Source organism: Alexandromys fortis, unplaced genomic scaffold (genome assembly GCF_014885135.2).
Source record: "Alexandromys fortis isolate MF-2015 unplaced genomic scaffold, M_Fortis_MF-2015_v1.1 scaffold_313, whole genome shotgun sequence".
In the NCBI taxonomy this organism is placed as follows: Eukaryota; Metazoa; Chordata; class Mammalia; order Rodentia; family Cricetidae; genus Alexandromys; species Alexandromys fortis.
Genome location: NW_026068197.1, coordinates 204,950 through 230,771, shown reverse-complemented (window position 1 = coordinate 230,771; position 25,822 = coordinate 204,950). Strand labels below are relative to the sequence as shown.

General features: G+C 34.1%; 1 protein-coding gene across 3 annotated transcripts in view; it reads right to left on the bottom strand.

Annotated features, from left to right (window-relative positions):
• Positions 1-25,822, bottom strand: part of Cfap47 (cilia and flagella associated protein 47) — a 246,663-nt gene that overhangs the window by 60,712 nt on the left and 160,129 nt on the right. For all 3 annotated transcript variants that reach the window (XM_050129779.1, XM_050129780.1, XM_050129781.1), the window contains 6 exons: positions 18,636-18,832; positions 16,036-16,179; positions 15,311-15,484; positions 9,923-10,034; positions 3,730-3,858; positions 637-734 (listed from right to left, as the gene is read on the bottom strand). In XM_050129779.1, the coding sequence (XP_049985736.1) occupies positions 637-734; positions 3,730-3,858; positions 9,923-10,034; positions 15,311-15,484; positions 16,036-16,179; positions 18,636-18,832 (854 nt within the window). The remainder of the gene's footprint in view (positions 1-636; positions 735-3,729; positions 3,859-9,922; positions 10,035-15,310; positions 15,485-16,035; positions 16,180-18,635; positions 18,833-25,822) is intronic.

Below are 25,822 nucleotides of genomic sequence, written 5' to 3'. Positions count from 1 at the left end.
ATAAATAAATATTTAAAAAAATAACACTTATCAATTCAAATTTAATTAAAATAACAAAATTAATTCAAAATAACACTGATCGATTTAAATTTCTGTATGCTAATAATACATTGATTATATCTAATTAAACTATTATTAGCAATTAATGTTAACTTGCTTCACTTAAATCTAGACTATTGATGTTTGAAACTATTAAATGGTTTTGTATATAGATTTATTAACACATGAATAACTTAAATTAAGAAAACCTTCCAGGCACTGGTGGAGTATGCCTTTAAACTCAGCACTACCAAGTATCTAGGATTCTAAACATGATACTGCAGATATTGAGAAGAATTTATGAAGGAGTCTAGAGAGCACAATTCTATTTTTACCACATATATGGAAACTAAGGAGATAGGGTAAAGTCAAATTTACTTAACAAATCTTGAAATGTGCAGGCAGAATGCAAAGTAGGGAAGTCACCAAAAAAATGCCCTATAACCAAAAGATATTTTCCAAATCATAAGGTCTAGAGTAGCTCTGACTGAATAATTGCAGTATATTATTTGGAATGTATGTTTTAAGGATAGAAACTTAGTGCATAACAGCTCTATTTCCCAAATGGCAGTTCATGAACATTTGCTGGGCTCTTACCAGAGCAATACAGTGAAGTTCGATTGTGCCTACAGGAGGTCCAGGAAAGCTACGGATATCAAGATGATACCAGATTTTTAAATTTTTAACTTTTTCATCTGAAAAAAAAAACAAAAACAAAAACTATAGAGACAACAACAGACAAGAACTTCTTATTAGAGTCTTCAGAATTCTACACAAATATGACAACCATAAACATACCACTTTGAACTTCCTTTTCTTTTAGTTTCCTTTTCCTTGTACTCACTATGTAGCTCAGGTTGGCATTAAACTCCCTTGATTCTCATACCCCAGAGTTACAAATTCTGAAGTTATAGGCATGCACCACCATGGCTGACACCTATTTCACTTTTATTGGACTTAGCAGGAAATCTGAGAACATCAAGTATAGTAGTATATTACTTGTGTTTTAATAAATATAGTTTGCCTGAAGATCAGAGTGCAAAGTAGTCAGCCAGAGGCCAGGCAGTGGTAGCACACACCTTTAATCCCAGCAGCCACACTAGTTTGCCATAGAGGCCGGGCGGCGGTGGTGGATGCCTTTAATTCCAGCACTAGAGAGGAATATAAAACGGGAGGAGACGGTTCTCAGACACCGTCTCAGTCTGAGGATTCATGGAGGCAGGGCCCCCATTTTGGTGTGAGGTAGAGCTAAGACTTAGTGGCTGGCTGATTTGCTTTTCTGAACTTCAGTTTGAACCCCAGTATCTGTCTCTTGATTTTTATTATTCATTCAACATCCAGGAGCTGCTTTTATAAAAGAGGTGAGCAGTAAGAGAATCCCCACTGTGTATGGCCAGGCAATGCTTTTGGCTTTATGCCTGTTCCAGTAACTCATTCATTTCTCCAGCATACAAACTTAAGAAGCTTTTAAGTGAAGCATTAATGGTCTGAATGAAAAATACCTTACCCTACCTTCTAAAACATTCATAAACATATACCAAGAAGAGTAAATAATGCATTGAAATGAACAGATCATTCGTAGTCTTATAGGAATTTAAATTAAGGACATGGTCAGGACTATGAGGCTCAGATAACATGGAAGTTTTTAAAACTTTTGCAATTTAACTCAAAAAAAGCTAGAAGGAGGTTTAGGAGAAGTAGTGAGATGATGTTTGTGTCAGTATTCCCAGTTTTCCTTTAGAGCAGAAAATAATGCCACTGTTGATATACAGATACTGGCATCAAAACAAATCTGAATCAGCCACAAAGTCCCTTTACAGAGGGGTTCTGTACTCGCATCAAATTCATTTTCTTTCTTTCCTGTTCTTTCCATCTGCATAGCTTCACATTTCTGGATTCTTTGGTAGTCTAATGTTGAGTTACCTCAGGGTGAAGAGTAAATTTCATGCATAGTCACAATATTATGTTTAAAAATTTTCAAGAACTAGCTAGGCAGTGGTGGCGCATGCCCTTAATCCCAGCACTCGGAAGGCACAGGCAGGTGGCTCTCTGTGAGCTCGAGGACAACCTAGTCTACAAGAGCCAGTTCCAGGACGGGCTCCAAAGGCAAAAAAATTCAGGAACTATGATTCTAAATGGAATTACATAGTTAAGCTACTAATTTCTTTTGTTTTCAGTTTATCTGTGAATTTAGGGCTTACAGTAATGGTATTATCAATGTCTGTCTCTTCTGAAATCTCCATGTATATATACTACTTTGCATGGCATTGCAATGTATTGTATTAAAAAACACTTTTTTGTGACCTCTTGTGACAATGAATGACATACAATGCTGCATTACACAGTATTATGTTTTATTGAACTTTTTTTGTACACCAGATTGGCCTCAAGTTAACAGAGATCTGCCATTCTCTGCTTCCCAAGAGCTGGGGTTAAATGTATGCGGCACCACCACATTTTTCCAGATAGGTTCTTATTTTACACACACACACACACACACACACACACACACACACACACACAGAGGAGAGTGGAGAGAGGAGAGAGAGGGGAGAGAGAGAGAGAGAGAGAGAGAGAGAGAGAGAGAGAGAGAGAGAGATTATTCCAGATTTGTGTTTTCCTAAGAATCTTCTGATTTTAACACAAAATATAATTGCACCTGTAACACATAGGGTACAGTGTGTGTGTGTTTTCTCAGGGAGGTTGTGTATGTGTATGATATGTGTGGGGTGTATATATTTGTGTGCTTATAATATGTGTAAGGTATGTGTGTGTATGTGTGTGTGTGCAGTGCATATGCATGTGGATAGAAAGAGAGACAGACAGAAAGACATCTACTACTAATACTTTATTTAAAAAATTACAATACAAATTCATTCAATAGAAATGCAGTTGGCATGTATTGTATGAGGGAAGAATAAGAAAAAGAAATAAAAAAGAAAAGAACATCATCTTGGTATGGTTCTTTGCTTTGAGAATTTTATTTATTTTTTTTGGGGGGTTCATGCCTCTCCAACACCCTCTTATGGCCCTGACACTCACACAACTCATTTTCCAGGAAACACACTCTAAGTATTACAATTCTCTATTTATACATTCTTCTTTGAACTTCTAAAAATGTTTCACAATGCTTAAGCTTATAAGAATAATAATATAATATTATTAAGTTTGTTTCATATGAGAAAGACTGCTTACATATCCTATATTGAAATAAGAAAAGCTTATTACAATATTAAGACAATATACTCCCCTGCACTTGGGAGACAGAGGCAGGCGGATCTCTGTGAGTTCGAGACCAGCCTGGTCTACAGAGCTAGTTACAGGACAGGCTCCAAAGCCACAGAGAAACCCTGCCTCGAAAAAAAAAAAAAAGGACAATATACTCATTAATAACTTATCAGAAACTAGTATATAGTCCTTATTTAATAACACAAAAATTTGTACAGCTTAGCACTAATGCAAATATAGACAATCTTTGTGGTAAGTTATAATAATCTTATTATGTTACAGCAGCAGAAATTTAGAAAATAACCTATATAAAATTAAATCTGAAATAATACAATGTTCTGACAGGCATATGCAATGCAAGTTGCAGTATGTATTATGCACTTAAGTGTATATTTAATTTAAAGGGACATGATGATCAGAATTTCCAGAGTGCAATAATAAAACTCACTAGTACAATTTTACCTGAGTATTCCTCAAAAATAATGGTAGATGGATCTGATGGTGTTTCCTGTGAAGAGACTTCTTTCTCCGGATCTGTTTCTTCCGGAGAGTCTTCCTCATCTCTTCTCTTAACGGTAAATGTAATTGCGCCTGTAATACATAAGTTCAGGATGTTAGTTTAAAAGAGAAGTATCTGGAATAGTCTCAAGCATCAAAATTACTATGAATTACATACCAAATATGATGAGGTTATAGAACAGTTGAATGGAAATTTTAAGGAAACACTATTAAATTCTTTTTTGTTTTTAGCAGACTGAAGTATTTTTTATCCTTTAAACTAAAATGTGTTTTGTCTGATATACTAGTGTGCTGATTTATAAAAAGAACAGTTTTAGTCTTGGAGATTTCAGTCCGTAGACAACTGACCATGTAGCTTCAGATGGGGGGGGGCAGCTTATCATGGCAGAGATGTGGGGAATAAACAAATCATCCCTCTCTCTGGGTATGAAAGAGAGGGAAGAAGAGGGCATCCTTTGAGAGCGAATTTTCATAAACCTTAAACTTCTTAGACTTTACCTCTTAAAGATCCCACTTCTCCCAATACACTATTAAATTCTTAATAGTTGTTTTTCAAAAGACTTCCTATAATAAGAAAAACTGGCCAATAATTAGTGTGCATTAGTTTTCATTAACTTAGTGGTCCTAGATGATTGTATTTATTTATTTTCTTCCAGAGACATTTATAACGTTTTTAGTTATTATCTCCTTTACAAACTATTTTGTTTTCTATAATCTAGATATGTTTCTTGTATTATGCCCCTCAAAATTTCAGGATCCTTTAAAAATAAATTTGACAACACAGCCCACCATAATCTTTGAGATCACCACAATGTATTTAATTTCAAAACTGCTTCAGATAGTTTGCTTCTTCCTCAGCAATTTAAATTATTAATCTAGAGCTTCACTCTCTACATAAGGATTCCATCCAACAACCTATTATTATAATGGGTATATATGGTTATTATGCTTTATGTTCCCAGATATCCATTCAAACACATATACATATATTTTTATGTTCTAAAATTTTGATGGAAGGCATGGTACAAATTAACAAAAGTGACTCCTGGCATGCCCAATACTGACCTAATACAAAACTGTAGAGTGGAAAAAGGTAAGCTACTTAATTCTCCAGAAAACACTATGGATAAAAGAAACAAAGTTACACTCAATATTAGGGTGAATTAACATATATCTAAGTCTAATAAAATTGTTACAAAGGCATATAGATTCAGGAACTACACCACTATGAAAAGAATACTGAAAAGTAAAATGAGGAAAGTATCATACTGTGAATCCTTCAATTCTTACTGCCTGCAAAAACACTGATCTCTACTGAGAATAGTTAATTCAATGAATTCTATCTCCTATCTCATACACTATCTCTTATCTCATATACTATTTCTAAGAGTAAAACTGCCATCGCAATATAATATTGCAGTATCCACAAATTATTTCTGCTTGTTATTTTATAAAAATAAATAAATAAATATATCACTATAGATAAAGGAGTACAATATATAAAACATTTATTTATAAAACCATTATTGTATTTGAGGAGGTATAAAGAAAGAGGAATGGATTTCTTATTATTGCTATCGACATAGTTACAATGTACACAAATTTGGGATGCTCTCATAATGTTAAAATGAGTAAAATTCATTAGAATTAACTTGAATTCATGATATTTTTAAATAAATCAGCATTTTGTAACTTTATGTCTTTAATGATCTTCTGTGTATTATTTAAAGAATATGCATGATTTTACATTTATTTCTGGAAACATGTATGACATATAGCTTCCAGAAACTGAATAATGGCAGAAAGAAGATTCTATGTCTGTTTTACATTTTCAAAATAGGTAAGACAGATATGACCTGTGCTTTTTTGTTTTTGACTTGTGCTTTCTAAAATTTGAATTTATTTGAGAAAATAGAAGGTATTTTTTGAAGATATATTTTCTAGCATATCAAACTAAAATTAAATTTTATATAAAACCAATTTCAGCTGCTATGAGAGTATTGCTTAAAGACCACTGTTCAACATTATTAGAATGTCAAAAATCAAAGCATGGCATAATAAGGATTTTAAGTAGTAGTTTGGTTTAAATTCTAGAAGAAAGTCAAGTCTCAAATAATTCTAATTATTAAAAAATTATTTTATATTTTACAAGGAAATACTAAAACTTATTTTATAAAAATATTTTTTATAGTCTGCAGAAACTTTTCCTTTGGCATAAGACAAACACTTGGGAAAATATGAAGAAGCATAAGTACCCATTTCAATGGTATATACAATATGGTTCTTCTGGGAAGGACTGTATATATTTTTAGCAATTAGTCATTCTGAATTCCATTCAAGTACTTATTCCTTAACATTAATTTGTTTTTTGATTTATGTGAACTATATTCACTGTGTTCTCACTAGTGTTGTGTCAACTGCTTGACTATTTTCCCCAATCACATTAGCTGCTTAAAATGCATTAAGGTCCTAATCAATCCATTACCCTCTATTGAAGCTGTTTCACAGTCCCACTTCAGGATTAATGTTTCTTCCCATTTTCTGCTTCCTTTAACTATGATTAAACTTTCCAGAGATCATATTTTAGCTTGATTTACAGATTTCTAAACCCACAATGAGATTTGAATTCATTGACATCAGTAATCATATCATATCTATCATTATGTGCGATATGCTATGGTAAAGTCCAGAACAATGAACGAATCTGTGTTCTAGCTGATCAAAAGATCATACATTGTGCTGAGGCACTCTGGTGACTCATGAAATATGACTATCAAAATCATTTTCTAAAATTTTATAGCCTCACTAAGATCAACAAAATGGTTACAAGGAGGACATATTAAATAGAATTGTTAATTCTTTTTTTTAGTTAAATGTATTCATTTATTATTTACTTGTTTTTCTATTATGCAGTTATTTTTTGATGTAAGAATTTTAATACATTTTCTCATTTTATATATTTTGTTCCCACTCCCTCTCCTCCTCCTGTCCCAGCCTCCCCTCCCATCCACTCTCCAGAAAGGGTAAAGCTTACCATGGGGAGTCAACAAAGTCTAGGACCAAAGCCATCCCTCCTGTATCTAGGCTGAGCAAGATATTCTGACATCTTAGAGCAAGATATGCTCTAAGATGTTGTGGGAGCCAGCCATAATAAGCTAAATATGGACAGGTCACCCAAAGGGAGTTCTTTGTCAGAGTATAACTCGGCCATTGATAAATTTAATAAGAGGCCGGACTCTTAGTAGTTTACCCTGAGATTACACAAACCCCATCCAAAAAAAGACCATTCAAAAAAAAATGTCTGGCATTCCAACCATTGTAGATAGGATCACCTGCCAGTGCACATTCACCAAGACACCCCTAGACAGATGTCAGCCAATCAGAGGTCCTGAACCTCAGAAACCCCTCTTCCCCACCTTTACTACAATAAAAACCAAATTCTAATTGAGCTCGAGGCTCTCCGGTTTTTCCAATATTTTGGACACGGCTAGACTGAGTTTCCAAACTTGATTAAAATAAAGGCTCTTCGCTTTTACATATGGAACTTGGTTTCCTTGTTGTCCTTGAGGGAACTTCGCGGATTTGGGTGTAAAAGATGCTAATTCAAGCACTAGGAATAAACTCTGGTCCCACTGCCAGTGGCACTACAGACTGTCCAAGCCTTACAACTGTCCCGCACATTCAGTGGGCCTAGTTTGGTCCTATGCAGGTGCCCCTGCTATCAGTCCAGAGTCACTAGCTCAGGTCAGCTGTTTCTGTGGGTATCCCCATCATGGTCTTTATCCCTCTGTTCATATTACAGCTCTTGCAGTGGTCTCTGGAAACATGGCCCAGTGCTTCACTGTGGATCACTGTATCTTCCAAAATTTGCTGTTCATAGCAGCATTATTTGCAATAGTCCAAGACTGAAAATGACCTAGATCCCCCTCAACCGAAGAATGGATAAAGAAAATGTGGTGCATTTACACAAAGGAGTACTTACTAATCAGTGGAATAAACAATGACATCTTGAAATTTGCATGCAAATGAACAGAACCAGAAAAAGAAAAAAAAAAAAAAAGGAACCTATCCTGAGTGAGGTAACACAGACCCAGATAAATAAACATAGTATGTACTCACTCATAAGTGGCTATCACACATAAAGCAAAGGATAACCAGTCTGTACGCCACAACCCCAGGGAAGCTAGGAAACAAGGAGAACCCTAAGAGAAACATACATGGACACATGGATTCCCCCTGGGAAGGGGAAACAGGCAAGATCTCCTGAGAAAACTGGAAGTGTGAGGTGGGGGAGAAGGGAGGGTGGAAGGGCAGGGGGAGGGGAGAAGTAGAACAGGAAGGAGAACATGAGGGAACAAGGGAAAGGGATGCTCAAGAACGGGGAAGAAGAGAGAGGGAGAGAAAGGAAAGAGATGTCTTCATAAAGGAAGTCATTAAGGAGTAAGCTAGAAACATGGCACTAGGAAATCCTCGGAAATTTTCTAGGGAATCCCAGTGATTCACAAGGATGACCCCAGCTAAGACTCTAAACAGCAGCAGAAAGGATGCCTAAACTGATCTTCCCTGTTAATTCTTTTTTATTTCTAGCTGAATAATTTGAAGAGTCTTTGGACAAATCATTTTTAAAATGTGCCACATTTATTTTTTATTATTTGAGTACAAATGTATGTGCATGAGTGCAAATGTGCCACAGTGAGCGTGTGGAGGGCAGAAGACAGTAGGTTCTCTCCTCCCATCATGGGGATCGCAGAGATTGATATGAGGTTATCAGGCTTGGCACCACATGTTGTCATATGCCGAGGCAGCTTAATGGCCTCTACAAATGATTTACTTTGTTGTGTTTACTAATTTATTTATATGAGTGTGTTTGTGTGAGAAATGGGTGGAGTAGAAAGGGAAAGAGGTGACAATTTATGTGCATGCCTGCATGAATTCTTGTGTTTTTCTCTCTCTGTGTGTGTGTGTGTGTGTGTGTGTGTGTGCTCGTGCGCATGCGCAGGTGCTGGACCAAGGCCTTTTTTCTAAGGTATTTATAAACATTCAATGATATTTAAGAGTTTGTGGCTTCTTTTCATAAGCAACAAAACCCATACAAAGTTTTCTGTATAATAGGAAATTAAGAATTGTTATAATTTATGAAAACACACATGCATTTGTATGAGAGTGTGTGGCTTCAACAAAAGAATTCACAAAGTTTAAATGAGAAGCTTATTATGTACTGAGAGCCTATATTTGAAAAAAAAGGAAAGAAATTGAACAAATTAACGTGAAACTTATGAACTCATTTTTTCTTATAAAAGACATATTAAAATTCTAAAATTAAAGAATTCTACCAAGTAGTATGATTTATAATCAGGAGGAAAGAAAAAAGACAATCAGAATGAAAATTTAAATTAAAATTTCCTATCATTTCACATTTTCTGGCTTATCTGTAACAGTAAAATATAATACTCCATTGAGATGCTTGAAAGAGGGTCACACTTTCAAATTTTATCATGTTATAATAGACCCTTTGTAGAGATAATCTTTATCAAGGCAAATAGGGATGAGAGATCAGTACTTCCAGAGACCATAAGATGATAAGTACTTAATTATAATAAATTTAATACCCTTTTAACATTATGTTGAATGAGCATGTAACAATCTCCTCAGTAGGTTAATTCTTCTCAAGTATCACTGGGAAATTTATATAAATGAATACTTGATTAGATATAAAGAATAATTCATACATACCAAACATTAACTCTATTTCCATGTAAACTGAGTACAGGTTGAAAGTTTATAATATACATTTCTATAGTACCAAAGGCACTATCACAGAATGCCTTAGAGTTCATATATTAATATAGTTATTTGATAGTATCTCCTAAGGTTCAAATATAAACACCCTTAACGAAGTATTCCACTTCTAGAAATTTCTTCTACAGATACATTTGAACTTGACAAGATAAAGTTAATACTTAGTATAAAACACATTCCCTGAAGCTCTAATTATTTAGATAGAGTGAAATTACAAAGTAAGACTTTTCCCACATCATTAGTCCAAAAGAAGAATAAATTGTAATTTTATTTATTATTATCATATTTCCCTCCTAGCAATGAACCTAATGATAACATTTTATTGTGCATTTAATACCTCTGAATTCTCCACGTTTCCAAGGGCATACATGGAGAGTGTATGGAACTGAGCTCTCAGGTTCTATGGTGATATAAGAATTTCCCCACACTATTGAGAGATCTGCAGTTACCTAGAAAAAATGGATTGGAAAATAAGAATTATGTAATATCAATAAGAAAATATTTTCTTTGTTTTGTCATGTTATACTACTATAAATGTGTTGGTGCTATAAACTACTACATAAAATGCACTATAATTTACTTCCATTAATTTTATTGACTTTTCACTGAAAAGGAAGTAAGAAAATGGCCTTATATTAGAAAAGGGGGGGGGGATGACTGATAATAGGCTTGTGAAAAACCAGAACAAGGGAAATAAATTTTGAGAAAATGAACCTTATTTTCTGTTGCTACTTAATTATTGATTATCAGTATCTTTAATAGTTGGTGGGCAATTTTTAGTGGAATTTGATGTACAAGAAATAGACTATTTCAATGAATTTGCATGTTAGTACTAACACAATATGTGAAGAATATTTATGAATAATTTTGGCACAAACATTAAAGTTTCAGTTAATTGTGTCTTTATATATTTGTCTAACACTTTAAAGCATTTTTAAAGACTTACATTGCAGTTTTTGTTTATGAGTGTGTGTGTGTGTGTGTGTATGTGTGTGTGTGTGCCTATGTGTGTATCTACTTATATGTGGGTGCATGATCAGAACAAGGCCTCATGTTTCATGGATCTGGAACAATAGGTGGTTGTGAGGATAATTAAAAGAAGGCCTTGGGTCCCCTGTGACTGGATTTCCAGCTGGTTGTGAACTCCCTGATATGAATCCTAAAAGGTGAACCTGGGTCCTCCAGAAGAGCTGCAGATTTGCTTAACAACTAAGCCATATCTTCAGTGCCCACATAGAAAATTTTGTAGCTACAGTTTTCATTTATTATAGCAATTTCTTTTGTAAGAAAATTTAAGTTGACAAAAGTGCTATCTCTTATCATGTATGGGATTTAATAGTCAGGTGTAGATTTCCCCATATTATCAATCTGAAGTTACCTAAAAAAAATGAACCACAAAAAAGACCTCTGTTTTCACAATATACTGAATATAAACACACACAGAGACAGACATACATTACCAACACACATATATATTCATTCAGCCTCTAGTGAACAGAATCCTAGCCTTTACAAATTTTATGTATTTTTGGTTGCACATGTGAGTAGTATCGTTGTGTTTGTGGCCTTTCTTTGTATCTTATTTGAACACAAATAAAAAAATGTCCTTCCTTTTGAAGACTGCATAATTTATTGAACGGACATACTAGCACACTACATGCTTCTCCATCTTTGCACTTACTCATCTATCTAGTCAAGCATTCATTCACTATCTCCCTCTCTGTATCTTCCCTCCTTCCTTACTTTCCATTTCTTATTTTTGAGACAGGGTTTCCTTCTGCAACCCATGCTGGCCTGGAACACACTGACCTCACTATTTACCAAGGTATCCTTGAACTCAAAGCAATTCTACAGTGCCAGCCTTCCAAATGTTATATTGATATTACTGAGAATCTATTTTATGTATGTAACTAGACACACATTCTGCTATTTCTATTTTGATAGCTCATTTTTTTCTTTTTTTTTTCAAGTGTTTAAAAAAAATCAAATGGTATTCCAGGTGTGGATCATTTTCATTTTGTCTATTTCAAATTGGATCAGCTTTTCAGATACGTAGATTAATATATTTTTTTTAATTTCTGGAACTAATTCTTTTCTTTAGTCCTTTGATTTTTTTTGTCTTTTTCATCTTCTCAAGTACTACTGCTAGTGATATGCTGAATATGCTTCTTGCTGCTTCACAGATGTCTGAGTTTTGGCAATGTTTGATTTTTGTCTTCTGCTGTTACTTTAAATCTATACCTAAGGTTTGTTTCATTTACTTTACTTTTAATTACAAATTATATGTAAATAATTTAAAATTAAATTTAATTATAATTAAATTTAGAAATTATTAAAATTACAAATTAAATTACAAATAAAATTCTGCCTTATTCAGACAGAACTCTCATGTATGCTGTAGGTGAAAAATTCAACTATCTCATCTTTCTTTAGCTGGCTAAAACCTCTATACATAAATGTGACTTGCTTGATTCCAAAGGATAGACAACATCTTTCAATATTGCATAAGTGCATTTCATATTCTAGGTCTTCATAATATGAAGTTTACAATCAAATTTTTGTTGGTTATTACTTATATTATATGTGTCAGCAAAGACAAAGTTAAATAGTAATTGAGTGCTTTTGACATATAGTCTGAGAACAGGATTTTTCTATCAAAAAAGATCTCTTAGATAAGCTAAATAAGAAAACCTTGCTAGTGGATATTGCCAGGGTAACTTAAGAAAGGTCAAGTATAAATCCATACCAAAGCTGCATATCCTCTTGTTTGAAAGACTTCCATTATTTGTATGTGTTCCAGGTGCTACTACAGGTGCAAAGTCGCAGAGGTATGCAGAATGAGATAGGTACAGGTCAGGTTCCCAAATTTCATCAATCTTTACTCCAAAGAGCATTTAGAGTTTTCCTCAAATATGTACTCCTTCATTTACAGATTTTTGAGTATTGTGATATATTTATCCCATTAAAGATTTTAGGAATCAATAGATTTACAGAATTATTTAAATAAAAGACAAAAGCACTTGAATACAAGTGGAATACAAGTCTTTGACTGTAGGATTTTTGTTGTTGTTGTTGTTGTTTTGAGACAGAGTTTCTCGGTAGCTTGACGGCAAGGCTGTCCTTGAACTCACAGACAGCTGCCTGCCTCTGCCTCCTGAGTGCTGAATTTTTAAGAATATGTATATGCTGAATTAAATGAAGCAACAAGTATGGAGAGGGGTAGGGAACAGGAAAGAAAGTGTGGTAGGAAGGAAGAAGAAAGAGAAAGGAAGAAGGGGAAAGGGGGCAAAGAAAGGAAAGGGAAGGTGAAGGATTGGTAGAGGGAGGAAGGAATAGTTAAGAGAAAGGGAGGGGGCTGGAGAGATGGCTCAGAGGTTAAGAGCACTGGCTGTTCTTCCAGAGGTCCTGAGTTCAATTCCCAACAACCACATGGTGGCTCACAACCATCTGTACTGAGATCTGGTGCCCTCCTCTGGCGTGTGGGCATACATCGAGGCAGAATGTTGTATACATAATAAATAAATCTTTAAAAAAAGAGAGAGAAAGGGGGGGAAGGGAGAGAGAGAGAAAGAGGAAAGAAGAGCAAACATATTGATCACATTGAATTAAATTCCATTTTACAGACTGAAAAAAAATGAATGAGAATGGAGAACATATGTATTGAGAGGACTCAATGCAAGGACATGGTGAAACCTGGCTAAGTAGTAGTATTATTTCTCTCAATGTCTGGAATAATTTTCAGCTTCAGGCGGTTGTGTATCAGCTGGACAGTTTTGTTCTTGTCCATTTGTTTTCCTACTTTGTGGTAGAACATAAATAGCACTGTACAAATATGATATGATGACTGATGTAGATATGCAAATTGTAATGATGGCTTTAAGTTAGATCGTGACTACAATTTAGATATTGCCATCAACAAAAGAAAACGGGTAAGTAAGCTGAGTACAGGAGTCTTGTTCTACATAAATATGTAGAAGTGCTAAAGTGAAAAATAGACCTACAAACAGATACACCATTTCAATTTCTGGATATGTGTTGACTCAGTCTGATTTGTGTATTAAAATGCTAAGAATGCATCATCCATTATGCTTACATGTGAGAATAATTTACATTTAATTGCATAAGCATAGACCCATATGAAAATTTAATTGTTTTACATTTTTAACCTGCGTTCCTCTGTAAGGTAAAATTTAAAGTAACAACCTAGACACTATTTTTGCCATGGGAACAAAATAAAGTAAATAAATGATGTAGGATAATTGGATTTTTTAATGTGTTTTTAAAAAAACTCTTGATAGGTTTCCCTACTTGTTAATAAATTCTGAAAGTAGATAAGGGGTATTAAAAAAGTCATCTCCTTTCATACCTACCTACCTAGGTACCTTCATTCTCTCCACCCCATTTTAATGCCATACTTTATGGTTTCATTGGTTGCTAAAAATATAAAATATTATGTTCTCAAGGCCTCAATGTTATGCTTTATAATATGAACGAAAACATGAATATAAAACATTGCATCTGAGCTGAAGTGGTTCATCTGCCTAGCATCTACAAAGTCCTGGATGTGAGAGTAAGAGTTAAGAGAGACAGATAAGACAGGAAAGAATAAATAGAGAGAGAAAGGTAGAGGGATGAGCAAGGAAAAGGGGGAGGAAGGGAAGTGGAGAGAGAGAATATGAATATATTACACTTATACAGTGAAAAATAATGAACACGACAATAACATGTGGTCAATAAAGGCCACATCAGTGGCTACACAATAAATCCTGAAGCTAAGAGATGATACTGAAAGGTTTTAGGTAGTACTGGCAAGGAGAAATTTTAACATAAAATATTAACTGCAAAGAATATGCTTTGATATCTAGTAAGAAGTAAACCAAAGTGTATATTTTGGGGATTTAAAACAAACATAGAATAAGCTTAGGGACTTTCCACATTTCTGCCATATCCTCTTAAGATGAATGGAGGTAACTAAGGTTGATGGATGAAGCTCGTTTTGAGAAACACAATGGATGCATTACAATTCTTAAAGAAGAGTAAGAATTGGATTTTATTTTTATTTTTGGTGCTGAGGATTAAACTCAGGGCCTTCTGCAGACTAAGCAGATTCTCACCTATGACTCTTTCACGAGCACAGTGGCATATCCTGCAATTTCTGCATTTAGGAGATTAAGATAGGTAGATCTTGAGTTTGAGGTCAGTTTGGGCTACAAGGATATATCCTATTTCAAAATATTAAAAAAAATTACGCCTACATTTTCTTGAAACTATCTTGTATTATTATGTATAGTTTATTCAAGAAAAAATAAACATGATAAAAATAAGGAAACTTGAAAGATTTTTATAATTACACACTAATATTTTAGTATAAAACTTGTTTGGAGTTTATGGTAGCAGGTGGTTGTACCCTAAGAACTTGGCTGGTTAGGAAAAGAGAACTGTAATTTGAGGCTATGGCAAGTTGCTACCTCAAATAAATAAAATAAGGACAAAAGAAAATAGAAAAAAAAAGTAAAAAACAACAATGACAAACTTGATAGATGCTAACCCCATTTAGTAATTAAAATTAAATTTATTAGCTGTTGGAATAATAAAAAAGTAGAACTATAATCATCTCCCTATGTGCCATTTCTGTACATCATTAGGCAAAATTAATTTATTTTTTTCACATGATTATTATATTTCATAGAATTCAAAGTGTATTCAGAAGGATGTAATTTCTTACCTTAAATGTCAGGAGACTTTTTGTATAATTAGGCACTATTATGGACTTGTCTGTCACATTTCCCACTTTGCAGTCTATAACAATATGATCCAAGGCCAGAGGGTTTGTACCAATCCCATCTATTTCAATGCTGTGTGCCATACCATCTACTTCATTTTCTAAAGTAAGTTTACCCTATGGGAAACAAAACAATTTTCAACTCTATAGCAGTCAGCAGTCATAAATCAATACCAATCTCTCACGCTATGTCTTGAGTCTCAACAATAGGAGCTTGTTAGTCACTGAAGCTTTCAGTTCATATAAAATTATTTTATTAAACAAAAGATTTAATAATGAAATGCTCTTAATTTTTATCTTTCTGGAAATCATATATATATATAAACATTAATATATATATAAATTATATGTGTATTTATCAACCTTGTCAAAGAAATATTGCTAAAGGAGAATTTTCAGATGTAGCAACTCACTTACTGAATAGGAACAATGATCTCATATTATTGAACATGCTTCTGAAAATAACCTAGATTAAAAATATCCATAAGACATCAGCACTGAGACATGATAAATATTGGCCTTTCAAATGTTTTAAGTCAACCAACCTATCAAGTTTATAGAACATACAAATTGTTAGACAACATTTGTAAATTAACTAAATTGGCTACTATCTATTCATTTGTTCATTTAGACATTAATAATGTAAGGAAGAATCCATGATTTCATACCATGATTTCACATTCCAAAATGGGGTTGAACGTCAAAGGATACTGGACAATTTCACCAGGACCAACATGTAAAAGTGGAGGTCCATGAAACCACTCTCCTTCTACTTTAGCTTGAAATTTCCAATGTTTCTTTGTTTCATTTTTCTAAAACAAAACAAAAAAAATAGTTTCACATATATTACAAAAATGTTTGTAAGACTAATTACATGCTAACTCTTATTTCTTAAGTTATAAAAATACAATTAAACTGGGCATGGTTATTCAAGTACCCTAGTACCAGCATGTGCATCCTGGAGTACCACAGCATCCTGGGAGATATTGTTAAGTTCAAGGCCAGTCAAAGCCACATAGTGTGAACCAGTTGCAAAAATCCAAGGGCTAGACATCTAGGTCAGTAGTAGCGCAGTAGCCAATCATGAGCAAGAATTACAAAGTGCCAGCAAAGAAAAGGGAAATAGAGAGATGAGTTGGGTTTGAAAGAAGTATAGAATCAAAAAAAAAAATTGAACATAATGAAAATCACAGTATGGAAACACATAATGAAAACCACACATTTCTCTGTAGGGTAGTTTAATTATTTTTAAATAATAAATAATAATGCAATGCTCCTAAATAGCATTTGATAAAATACTGCAATTGTTATGAATTACTCCATGTGTTCTAAAATACTAATTTGGAAATGTAACATAAAAAAACCAACTTGTGAAGAACTATTAAAGGTATGAACAAAAGTAAGAAGGCTACCTAGCTTTTTTTTATAAGCAATAACAGTAACAATGGCTCATAGGTCTATCGAAGCATTATTCAGTATCCAGATAAATTAATTTGTTTGCTTTTCCAAATGGCCGGTTTAACAATGGTACAATCACCCTGGATGATACAGTTTAATATTGATCAAGAAAAATAGAAGGCACTGTAAGCGGTATATTTCTCAGATAACAGAGATAATATGTCTTATCATTACAGATTTTTGTGCATCACTCTAACTGGGTAATTAAAGGATCTTTAGTAATTAAAGGATCAAAACCTAATTTATTACTCAGAATACAGAAATTCTCCTAAAATTCAACTTCCTATTTCTCTGCTGCATTGTCACTTTGTCTCATGGGAAACTGTGTCTAATGGTTTTTCTTTTTTTTTTTTTTTAATTTTAGAGACAGGGTTTCTCCGTAGGTTTTTTGGTTCTGGTCCTGGAACTAGCTCTTGTAGACCAGGCTGGCCTCAAACTCCCAGAGATCCGCCTGCCTCTGCCTCCCGAGTGCTGGCTGAGATTAAAGGCGTGCTCTACCAACGCCCGACTCCTAATGGTTTTTCTTAGTACCTATGAACTCATCTCACTTAAAAATCAACAGAATTTGGAGTCGTGATCTGAGAGTTTGTATTTCAGCATGGTGACTCCAGGAGAAAGAAATAATGCTTATTTTAGGCATTTGATGAGAGGTTAACGAAATCACAGTCGCATTCTTAAGCAAATAGATTCACTAGAAATAATGAACCTGTTTGTAATTGAATTCAGACTCATGAAAGAGACCATGAAATAATGAGGAAAAACAATTTCCAGCCTAAAATACAATTATAATCAATTTGCAAATCTCAAAAATGAGAGGTTAGGAGGAGTTTGAGACAGCAAAAGTAAGTGCTGAGTTGTAAAATGCAGCAGCCTGAAACTTATTTCTCCAATATTTAAAAATGGATATTCCAAGAAAATAGAACCAGAATTATGTCTGAAAACTTGACTATTTTTAGTATAACGGAGATTGGCATTAGTGAGCAGTAGACACACGCTGAGGCTCCTTTGTTGCTCTACTTCTCTCTGGCCTGGAAAGATCTTACCAAGAAGAATAGAGGGTTTAATGATTGTCCTGGTTGGGATTACTGTAGATTGCTGCCACCTGGGAGACATTAGCCTCCTAGTAAAATACACTTTGCTTCCTCCACAGTCTCCTCTAGACCTTCCTGGACAGCCACCGCCTCCCTTCTTTAGAAGCCCACAATCCCATCATTTCTTTCAGCATCTCTATCATTTTGAAGCATATCCTTCCTCTTTTGTGCTGACACGTGCCTCCCACATTTCAGCAGGGTAATACATTGGGATTTCTCTCCCTGCTAATCTTCCATTACTATTTTAAAAAGAGATTAAAAGCATAAATGTTTAGACAGAAAAACCTAAACTATAATGTGTTAAAAAAAAAAACCTCCTGAACAATGTAATAGGTCCTAAGATCTTACATACTTTTACCGTGCAGTTTCCAGCTGTAGCTTTCTACAGAAACCACCATACTCCGAAAAAAAATTGCCCCCCCCCTCATATACTGACCTCTGATACTAAGAGATACGCTTCTTCACCTATCCAGCTCTAGTAACAAGGGCTAAATCTACAAATCTACAAATACTTGTTTCCTGGCTATTTTATCTTTTCTATAAATTTGTTATACTGCACAGACAAGGTAGAAATAGCCCAATAATGGTAACATCTCTAGCTTTACATTATACATTTAGAAATTCCTCTTAATGTTCTTCAGCACGTATAAAGGGTCAGGAATTGAGGCGAGAAGCTCCAGTAAAATATGAAAATAGACACAAAAGAAGTTTTTACTTACTATTGGGATGTGCTGTGTAAGGGGTTCAAATGCTGGTGTTTTAAACAACAATTCAGCCTCTGGTTCTTGTTCATTTACTATACCTTCAACTACATATACACGCACATCATATTTTGATAACAACAAAATTTTACAAGGGTATCTTCCAGGCGCAAGAGGAGCAAATCGTAGAGGAATTGAAACAGTTCCTTCTAAAGCTAGCAAAACAATTTAAAAAGAGTGGTCATTCTCAATACTATGAGACATAAAATTGATTTTAGCATACAATATTTACTATTATTCTGTGAAATTGAACTCACTTAGAATAGACTACGTATCTCTAATGCTACATATTCTTTCTAAATCTTACCACATAATTTTATTTTTGAATGAGAGAAAAGAAAATGTCTTGAATAGTTTTGGGGAAGAGATCTTCCATTCTAAAGAGTTAATAGGATCACCATGTATTGAAAGAGTATATTGCTTTTATCTCACATTTTGAATGGCAAAACAGGGCAAGAGGAATTGCTATTTCAAGGGAATTTCAATGTTCAATATCAAATTAATATGAAATATTTAATTGGTCAAAACAAGTCAAATGGCTCCATTTAACACAGAGTGAAAAAATAAAGAGAATACATTTGGTGATCCAGTTTAACTGCCATATTTTTTTGTGACCTTGGGGTTCTCTAATGTAACTATTTTCAAATTCTCCATCTGATATTAACACCTAATAACTAATCATTAGCATTAAACTGAAAGCTAAGGTTATTTTTATGTTTATATGAAAATTCAAACTATTAAGTGCAAGAGCCTTAAGAATAAAGGGTCTTTCCCTCTAAATCTAAAAAACAAATCATTTTGTCAATAGAATTCATGGAAATATTGCTTTCTAAAACTTATTGAAAAAAAGCCACTATTTGTTTCTTTGTCTTAAACATCCAAAATAACTATAACAACCATATGTTGATTCTGGTGTATCTGTGTGTACACGCATGTGTTTCCTTAGTAGTAAACCATTTCTTTCTAAAATAGAAATATATTTCCAACATTATGCTGCCATATAATGTTATTTTATTTTAGACATATCATCCAGTTCTACAATGTATTCCAAGCACTGCAAGCAATAGCCAGACTGTTCTTCTCTGTTTCCCACTTACCCATATATACTTTCAGAGATCATTACTCAAACTATTTGTCTTCAAGCTATACTCTGTGCCTCCCTTGAGATACACATACTAAAACTCAAGAAATAGAGATTACTATCTATGGCACATAATTTTCAGTCTTTCCGTCATCCCTCCTACTTACCTACCTGCCTACCTACCAACACACACATGTGCACACATGAACACACACACACAAAACCACACACACATATGAAATAGAGGCTAAATAAAATACGCCTATGTAGAGCCTAACTGCGTTGATGTCCCAAGTTAGTGAGACATTATTTTAACTAACAATCCAAAAGAACTTCATCCTTTCTGCAATATTTTCATGAGACATTTTGTTACTTGACTGAAGAATTGTAGAGTAAAAAAGGAGTGAGTACTAAGAGGAAGCCAGGGAGAAAGATGATGTGTGTGAGCTGAAGTGTCCACAAGCCTGGACATAAAAACCATTACCATTCATGTTAGGGTTGACAGAGGAGAGAAAACTAGTTAGCACCTAAATATCCTGTGCTGTTAACTAACTTGTCCAAAACTCTTGAGTCCAAAAATTCTAAAATTACGCCTCATGTTCCAAGTGGTAGAAAGATCTACTTGTCAACGTAAATGACACAATGTATTCTAGATTAAAGTGCAAAGTGTGTTAGTTTTATTTACAAATTTTGAATTTTAGTAAAAGGCATGTGGGATTCCATCTTTAATTTTGATCTGATCAAAATTGCAGTATGGACCAACCATGACTTAGAGTCTGAATGAAATTTGGAGAATCATATAACACTCTGATTTCTTCTAGTATCCAAAGTTATATGAAAGTTAGTACTATATTATTCAAGAAACTTTGTGCAATATCTAAAATAAATCTCATTACAAAAATATCTAATGCTTGGGTTCATCTACTTAAAATCTGATGTTTGTATTCACATCTATAATCTTCCTATAGACAAATAAAGAAAAAATTCTGAAATTTCAGAAAAATTTCTAAAATTCCAAATTCATTATACAGTTTAACTTGGTAAACTAATTTACTTAATTATCCATATATAAAAGTGGATCAAAATTGGGGTGATCAAATAATATATTGTTACTTACTACATTCTTGCTAACTTTTAGCTATATTATTCCAAATGAGTAAATACAAGCTCTTCATTTGAAACTGAGCTACTGAATGTGAAAAACTATACTCATATACTAAATTATATCTATGTATTTGTGAAAATATTTTTACTGAAAATCAATCTATGAAAATAATACTGACAGAGAACAGCTGACCAATTGACTAACCATACTTCCAAAAACCCATGGAAATTTCTTTACCAAAACTACAAGTCACGAATGCCAATTGCAATTTTGTCCTTTCTAGTTCTTTTGACATGTTCTTATAAACAGAAGATCATATGTCTTACAAATAATTCAGTAAATAAACTGACAATTTCATTGTATTATAACATCTTCTCTTCACTGATTTTCCTCATTTTATAAAAAAGAATAAAAATTGACTATATAGTCCATCTTAAATAATAGTTCTATTGATAAATATAGAATATTATTAATTAAAAAATATCTATTCTGAAATGTATTTGATAATACCAAACATACTGTAATACTCAATATGATAACATTATTATCATGAACCTACAGCAACTATTTAAGAACTATTCAAATGTGAGCTGTCAGCTTGCTGCTTAGCCAACATGCTTGCCTGCTTTGAGCTATCAGTCACTGTTACTATTTCTATAGTCAATGCTCATGAGATTTATCCATGCTTACCAATTATTTTACCAACTATTGAGCATTGATTCTAAGTTCTTTTTTAAAAATAACTCCAACCTTCCTAGCCTACAATTAAATCTTTCTTCAGTTTCATTTCCAATACCTGTGTTTTAAGTGTGCTCAATTTCATTGTTAGGTTTAAATGTTTTTAATTGAATGGTAGTGTACTAGGATATATAGATTGTCTGTTCATCTGCATCTTTCTATTCTTTTTTATTCTAAAATTAGAGGAGATGTACTCTTCCTAAGAGATAATTTGCACAGGTTCTTACTCTCATATTACTTAGGCCCAAATGTATAGTATGCTTAACATACTGATTGGGGCCAATTGTCTGTACTAAACAAGGATGTACCTATTAAGTGTAGGAAGGATATTTTCCTACATGCATTGACCCATTTATTAAAACCCATTGGGAATTTGACATTATATAATTTTATCTTCTGGTTAATTAATAAATTCTATCCCCATCAGTTGTATATACCACAACTTATGTAGATGATGTCCATCCCTGCCACCACTGTCACTACCATCTTTACTACCACAATTGGATAGTCCCAAAAGATTGTATACTTCCTTGAAAGGATCATTTTGGGTACATTTTCTCCCACAGTTACAGTTATTTTAAGTCCAGATAGTCTTCTTTCAAGAGAAATGCAAGAGTAGTATTAAGAGATTGCCAGGCATTGCACAAATCTAGTCTGACCTCATTCAAAAGCAATTAATATACATTTATTCAACATAAAAATAGTTTTGGATTCCTATGATGAGTGCGAAAGTATTCAGTTAGAAAGTGGCACACAGTCAGTATCCTCATAGGTACACATAAATAAGTTTCTAAGGAAAAAGGAGATCACGCAAGTAGATTATTTCATTTTTACACCTAAATTATACTTTGATTGGGCGTGAGCCAACAAAAGACAAAAAGTCTGTTTTCCAGTCTGGTCACATCGGCTCAGCAATTATGGGAATTCCTCACAGGAATCACACAAATGGTTTGTTGTTATCTTTCAATTGTTGCTTAGTTTTAATTTTAATTTCTGGGTATCTTCATGGATCATTTCATTGAAAATTAAGAAAAGGCCTATCAAGAAGTGGTACATTGTTATTATTTTAACTAGGGAGTTTCTTTTCATATATAATTTCTAAGAATATAAAATTTCCCAAAGAAATAGCTGAAATAAGGTTTCATTTTCTAATTAAACCCAACATGGGGAAGGAAGGAATAAAATTGCTGATAGCAAATTAACTTTGTATTTTTCATTTTGATTTCTCATACCATAAAATTAGCCTCATTGTAATATATTAAAAATCAGCTCACTGATTTTAATTACTTTAAGACTTATCTACTAAGTGTACTAAATAATTTAAATGAGCTGCTACCAAGCTAATGAACATTATCTTCATGAGAATTTAAAAAGGTTTTTAATATTCTATTTAAACTATTCTGTTTAAATCATTACAAAGTGCATAGCCAGTGGTAAAAAAAAATCAAATAGAAAAATAATAATAAGCAATTACAAAAAATTAAAGTTGTAACTATAATCTTTTACATGAAACCATAAAGGTGAAATTGAGTTACTTATCAATCTGAAAATGTTTTAAAATTATAAGAAAATATATATTTCTTCTGTGGCAAATCAGTAGAAGACTTGCCTCTTAAATACACATGTGCTCTATTTCAGAACCTCACAAACAGAAACAAAAGGCAAAGTACTTATGAATGTGTGAGTACATGTGTCAGTATAGGACAGAATAAAAAGTAAGATCACAGACTCGAGGCCAGCCTGACTACACTAGAAGGTCCTTTCTCACAAAAAGAAGAACTAAATAAAACTAAGCAATACAGCCCTCTTCGGCCCCTCTGCCCTGTTTGGGCACATAACATCACCCAGCTCAGCCTTTCTGGGCGCTGGGTCCGAATCCTCAGGGCACCCACGTGGGCGGGAGTTCCTTTGTTTCAATAGCCTGCCTGCACCAAGCAAGGTAGGCGCTTTGTTTACAAGCTACCCAACCAGCACGGAGACCTGATCTCGGCGCCAGGAAAGCCAGCATTGGGGAGAGCCATCATTGGGCACGGTGATCTGATCTCTGCACCAGGAGAGCTATCACTGGGAAGAGCCATCACTGGGAAGGTACATCAGTAGGCAAGAAGACCTGATCCTGTTAAAGAAGATCCATAGGGGAGCATTCGGAGGAAGAGATGGGCAGGCGTCAATGCAAGAATCCACCCAACAATCTGAAAAGCAACATGAAACCACCAGAAACCAGCGATCACACAACAGGAAGACATGAACACCTTAATCAAGAAGAAGTAGAAAAAATTGACTTTATGAAAGTGATTGACACCCTTAAACAGCATGTAAAGAATGCCCTTATAAAAATGGATGAGAAATATAACAGAAAGTTTGAAGAATTGAATAAATCAGTGAATGATACCCTAGAAAACCAAGGAAAAACAATCAAACAGATAATGGAAACAGTTCAAGACTTGAAAACTGAAATGGAGGCAAAAAAGAAAACACAAACAGAGGGTCGGCTGGACATGGAAAATTTAAGTAAACAAAGAGAGACTACAGAAACAAGCATAACCAACAGAATACAAGAGATAGAAGAAAGAATCTCAGATTCTGAAGATACCATAGAGAAAATAAACACACTGATCAAAGAAAACAGCAAGTCCAACAAAATCTCATCACAAAACATTCAGGAAATCTGGGACACAATAAAAAGACCAAACCAAAGAATAATAGGAGTAGAAGAAGGTGAAGAAGTGCAGCTCAATGGTCCAAAAAATATATTTAATAAAATTATAGAAGAAAACTTTACCAACCTAAAGAAAGATATACCTATGAAGGTTCAAGAAGCATACAGTACACCGAATAGGCTGGATCAAAAAAAAATCCCCTCTAGATATAATAATCAAAACAAAAAGCATACAGAATAAAGAAAGAATCTTTAGGGCTGCAAAGGAAAAAGGCCAAGTTACTTTTAAAGGTAAGCCTATCAGACTTACACCTGACTTCTCCATGGAAACCATGAAAGCCAGAAGGTCCTGGATAGATGTACTGCAGAAACTAAGAGATCATGGATGCAAACCCAGTCTACTATACCCAGCCAAGCTTTCGTTCACTATAAAAAATTTACAGGATAAAAACAAATTTAAACAATACATAGCCACAAATCCAGCCTTACAGAAAGTAATAGAAGGAAAAGCACTAACCAAGGAATCCAACAATGACCACAATAACTCAGACATCTAGAGACCCTTCACCAGCACAACTCAAAGAAGGGAAACACACAAACTCTACGACTAAAAAAGTGACTGGAGTTAACAACCCCTGGTCATTAATATCACTTAATGTCAATGGACTTAACTCACCTATAAAAAGGCACAGGCTAAGAGATTGGATACGAAAACACATCCAACATTCTGCTGTTTACAAGAAACACACCTCAACCACAAAGACAGGCACCTACTCAGAGTAAAGGGCTGGGAAAAGGCTTATCAAGCAAATGGACCTAAGAAACAAGCAGGTGTGGCCATACTAATCTCTAACAAAGTTGACTTCAAACTTAAATCAATCAGAAGAGATGGAAAAGGATATTTTATACTCATAACAGGAACAGTTCATCAGGATGAAATCTCAATCCTGAATATCTATGCCCCTAATAAAAAAGCACCCACGTACATAAAAGAAACATTGCTAAAACACAAGGCAGCCATCAAACCGCACACACTAATAGTAGGAGACTTCAACACTCCTCTCTCACCAATGGACAGGTCAATCAGACGGAAACCTAACAGAGAATTTCGAGAATTAATGGAGGTAATAAATCAAATGGACTTAACAGACATCTATAGAACATTCCACCTAAATAGGAAAGAATATACCTTCTTCTCTGCAGCTCATGGAACCTTCTCGAAAATTGACCACATAGTTGGTAACAAAGCAAACATCCACAATTACAAAAAAATATTAGTAACCAACTGTGTCTTATCAGATCACCATGGATTAAAGTTAGAATTCAACAACAAGGCTACCCCCAGAAAGCCTACAAATTCATGGAAACTGAACAGTCAACTACTGAACCATACCTGGATTAAGGAAGAAATGAAGAAAGAAATTACAGTCTTCCTGGAATTCAATGAAAATAAAGAAACAACATACTCAAACTTATGGGACACTATGAAAGCAGTCCTGAGAGGAAAGTTCATAGCACTAAGTGCCCACTTAAAGAAAACAGAGAAGGCACACATTGGAGAC